At 49.9% G+C, this 4,294-nt stretch overlaps 1 protein-coding gene across 1 annotated transcript; it reads left to right on the top strand.

Annotated features, from left to right (window-relative positions):
* Window positions 1-254: 254 nt before the first annotated feature.
* Window positions 255-3,000, top strand: LOC108295692 (all-trans-retinol 13,14-reductase-like). The gene is made up of 5 exons (XM_017517966.2): window positions 255-422; window positions 730-839; window positions 930-1,096; window positions 1,309-1,468; window positions 1,724-3,000. Exons 1-5 carry the CDS (start codon window positions 412-414, stop codon window positions 1,861-1,863), a joined length of 588 nt encoding a protein of 195 aa, XP_017373455.1. The 5' UTR covers window positions 255-411; the 3' UTR covers window positions 1,864-3,000.
* Window positions 3,001-4,294: the final 1,294 nt, after the last annotated feature.

Here is a 4,294-nt window from a genome sequence, read left to right on the forward strand (position 1 = left end):
TCAGGAGATCAAGACCATCCTGGCCAACATGGTGAAACCCTGCCTCTATTTTTAAAAATACACATATATATTTTTCTTTCCTCAAGAATAAATTAACCTTGGTTTACTTTAACTTTTCTCTTTATAAACGTAAACACTTTTTGACTCTTGTAATAACACCTAGCTTAAAACAAATACATTGTACAGCTGCACAAAAATATTTTCTTTATATCCTTATTCTGGGAGCAGGGAGTGGCCGTCTCTGGCCTCAGTCCACACAGGCATCAACCACTCCCCTTGGCAAGTGTGAAGCAGCAGCTCGGGCTGGTGCGGCCCGGCTTGAGCATGATCTCTGTCTTCCTCTGCCTGTGAGGGACCAAGGAAGACTTGGGTCTGCTGTCCACCGACTACTATGTTTACTATGACACGGACATGGACCAGGCGTAAGGCGCAGGCGCACGTGTGTGTATGTGTGTGTGTGTGTGTGTGTGTGTGGTGTGTGTGTGTGTGTGCATGCGTGCATGCGCATGTGTGGCCAGTGCCTCCCCGCTTGACTCAAAGACTAAGCAGAGGACATGGAATGGGGGGAAGTGGGCAATTTCCAATTGGCGCCTGGAAGTTTGCCATCCCAAGGCTGTGGCTCAGCTTCACCCATCTGGGGAGTCCCTAGGGATAAGCCGTCCTTGCGGTGATGCTGGCGTTTTGAGGACAAAAGCCTGGAGATCACAGCCAGGTTCCTCTCCGACGCAGGATGGAGCGCTATGTCTCGGTGCCCAGGGAAGAGGCTGCACAACACATCCCTTTTCTCTTCATCTCTTCCTCATCAGCCAAGGACCCGACCTGGGAGAACCGATTCCCAGGTAGGGCTGCAAGTCCAAGTGGAGCCTGGCGTTGGGGTGAGGGGGTGGAAGGAGGGGCTGGGCAGCAGTAATACTGGCCCTGATCCCCAGACCGCTCCACCATGATCGTGCTCATACCCGGCACCTACGAGTGGTTTGAGGACTGGCAAGCAGAGCCGAAGGGAAAGCGGGGCAGTGACTATGAGACCTTCAAAAGCTCATTTGTGGAAGCCTCTATGTCAGCGGTCATGAAACTGTTCCCACAGCTGGAGGGGAAGGTAGGGGGTAAAGTATTTGGGGTGCTGACGGACCTCATGGTGCCATTTCTGCCCTTTCCTTCAGACAGGGGAATCAGGCCCCAAGACACCTGAGCCCCAGGGAAGGACGGGACACCCACCCCTGCAGTCAGCGCATGGGAGAGAGCAGAAGAGGGAGGGGAGTCAGGATCTCACGTTCCAGCCCACCCTTTGGCTGCCCTCTGTGCCCTCAGGTGGAGAGTGTGACTGCAGGATCTCCACTCACCAACCAGTTCTATCTGGCTGCTCCCAGAGGTGCCTCCAACGGGGCTGACCATGACCTGGGCCGCCTGCACCCTCGTGTGATGGCCTCCTTGAGGGCCCAGAGCCCCATCCCCAACCTCTACCTGACAGGTACTCACTGCCCCATGTTGTCAGGACCTGAGACCCCGAGCCTCTGTTGCCCAGTGTCCTCTGTTCATGTCCTCAGGCCCTGCTGTCCCCTGCAGCCTCCCATCCCCTGAGCAGGGCTGCCTGGGCAGGCTGTGGCCCTGGTCGTGATCGGGGCCAGCTCTGGGTGCCCCTCATGCGGAGGGACGAGCACCAGGGCCCCACCCTGGCCTGGGCCTGCCTGGGTGCACACTCAGGGCCTCTGCTCTTGCCTCCTAGGCCAGGATATCTTCACCTGTGGGCTGGTCGGGGCTCTGCAAGGTGCCCTGCTGTGCAGCAGCGCCATCCTGAAGCGGAATTTGTACTCAGACCTTAAGGATCTTGGCTCTAGGATCCAGGAACAGAAGAAGAAGAATTAGTTCCATCAGGGAGGAGTCAGAGGAATTTGCCCAATGGCTGGGGCATCTCCCTTGACTTACCCACAATGTCTGTCTGCATTAAATCCTTGCACACACAAAGCACTCTAATTTGGTTCTGATTCCTCAGGAGAGGCCTAGTTTAAATCACAGTTCTGAATCTGGGGCAATGAAACCATTGCTTCCAGCTGGGGCAGGTGACAATCTGTATGCATTTTGTAACATGCTGTCCCTACTAATAGGCTATTGACCTGGATAGGGTGATGCCTCATGATGAGCAGTGCTCTGAATCCCTCACCCGTGCCTCCTAACTCAGTGATCAAAGAGAATATTCCATGGATCAGGTGGACTGAACCCCCGGCAGCGCTGTCAGCTCAAGCCAGTGGGTTCAGTTCTGTCCTGAGGCTTCTGCTCTCATTCACTTAGTGCTGTGCTGCAGAGTTCTACACTGTCAAGGAAAAGGGAGACTCATGAGGCTTAACTCCAAACCTGGGAATGGTTTTGGTTGCCGTTCCATAGGCTCAGAGAGCTCTAGACCCCTTTTGTGCTGGGTCCAGTGGCTCTTCAGAGGACAGGAAATGCCTGTGTCCGGCCCCATGTAGTTCTGGAGCTTTAGGGTAACAACAGGATCCATTAGTAGTGTGCATGTCAGAAGACCATATCCAATTCATATGGAAGTCCTGGGTCTGTCTTCCTTATGATCAGGGTGGCATCTGGCTCTTGATGTGCCAGCGTCGACACACCTTCAGAGAGCTCAGGACCTGAGCCTCAACAAGCCTAATCCTCCAAATACACAGGGTAGGGTGATGTCAGGAGTCAGGGTATCGACTGGTAAGATGAATGCTTTGCTGGGCTGAAGCTGGCTTCAGGGCATTCCAGACAAGGGCACAACCGGGGACAGCTCCGGGAAGTGTGGGGTAAGGAAGTCACATCAGAAAGAGGAAAGCCACAGAATATGTGTAAAGTCCAGAAATGGCATTTGTAGTTAATTGGCACATGTGAGGGCTAGACAGCTGAATGAAAGCTTAAGATTTGGAAACATGACTTTTCATTTATGTCTTTAGTATGAAACATACCAAAGGTCTTATTGTAGTTTGTGTTAATGTAACATTAATACATTTATTGATTCCATTTCTTTAACATTTGAAATTTATTTTGGTTTCTGCTCAACAATACTATACTGCAATGGTATTTCCAGAAGCTCAGTGAAACACTATACATTGAAAAACACCAAAATAAGCCTTAAAAAAATAAAATTAAATAATTACAAAGTTACAAAAAGTGGCCATCTACTGTTTGGGCAAACAAAAAAAAAGAACAATTTCAACACTCTCTCATTTATTGTACATGGAATCTGATGAATTAAAGGAATAGCAATCAGAGTGTGGGGGCTGGCATATTGGCAGTTTGATGTACCATACAGCTCAGGGCTGGGTGCGTTGGCTCACACCTATAATCCCAGCACTGTGGGAGGCCAAGGTGGGTGGATTGCTTGAGCTCAGGAGTTCAAGACCAGCCTGAGCAACGTGGCAAAACTCTGTTTCTATAAAAAATATTCACCCCCTCCCCCCCAAAAAAAATTAGCTGGACATGGTGGTGTACCCCTGTAGTCTCAGCTATTCATGAAGCTGAGGTGGGAGGATCACTTGAGCCCAGGAGGTAGAGGTTGCAGTGAGCCAAGATTGTGACACTGCACTCCAGCCTGAGCAACAGAGTGAGACCCCATCTCAAAAAAAAATAAAAATAAAAAATAATGTAGCTCAGGCTCAAATGCTTTACAGAAGAGTTTCTAAATTGGCAGATTTGGCCAAGTACAATGGCTCATGTCTGTAATCCCAGCATGTTGAGAGGCTGAGGTGCAAGGATTGTTTGAACCCAAGAGTTTGAGGCCACAGTGAGCTATGATCACGCCACTGCACTCCAGCCAGGGTGACAGAACAAGACCCTCTCTCTCTCTAAAAAATAAAATAATAAATAAATAAATAAATAAATGGGCGATTTAGTAAATTCACATCTGCCCTGTAGAGCCACCTGAGTTGAGAGTCACCCTTGGCTCTGGATGTACCGTTTAATTAAAGCTGGAAATCTCTCCCCAGGATTCCTACTGGAGCAAGTAATGCCAAGCCCAGCCTTCCTAGCAAGAGTTTTCACAGCGTTCTAGCTCTCCAGACCTGCAGCATTCTGCATCAGGTTACCCCGTACAATCAGGGATAAGAGAAGACATCAGCATCACCAGGAGGGGAATTCCAGAGGTTTAGAATTCAGTCAGCACATGTGTCACTGGAAGTCATCATGGGGGGAATATGCCAGAGCTTATGTAACTAGCTGTCAGGTCTTCCCCTGCTGCCTCAGCCTCACTACATAGACTTGTCTTCGACGTCGCCTAAGTCCAGAAGTGGACTCTTTTTTTTTTTTTTTCCTTTTTTTTTTTTTT

The sequence above is a fragment of the Cebus imitator genome, unplaced genomic scaffold (assembly GCF_001604975.1).
Source record: "Cebus imitator isolate Cc_AM_T3 unplaced genomic scaffold, Cebus_imitator-1.0 Scaffold655, whole genome shotgun sequence".
NCBI classification, from domain to species: Eukaryota; Metazoa; Chordata; class Mammalia; order Primates; family Cebidae; genus Cebus; species Cebus imitator.

Excerpts from the sequence above, each read along its gene's own strand:
- LOC108295692 (XM_017517966.2), top strand. Across the intron at positions 840-929 it reads CTGGGAGAACCGATTCCCAG|ACCGCTCCACCATGATCGTG; the intron begins GTAGGGCTGCAA and ends CCTGATCCCCAG. Across the intron at positions 1,469-1,723 it reads CCCCAACCTCTACCTGACAG|GCCAGGATATCTTCACCTGT; the intron begins GTACTCACTGCC and ends CTTGCCTCCTAG.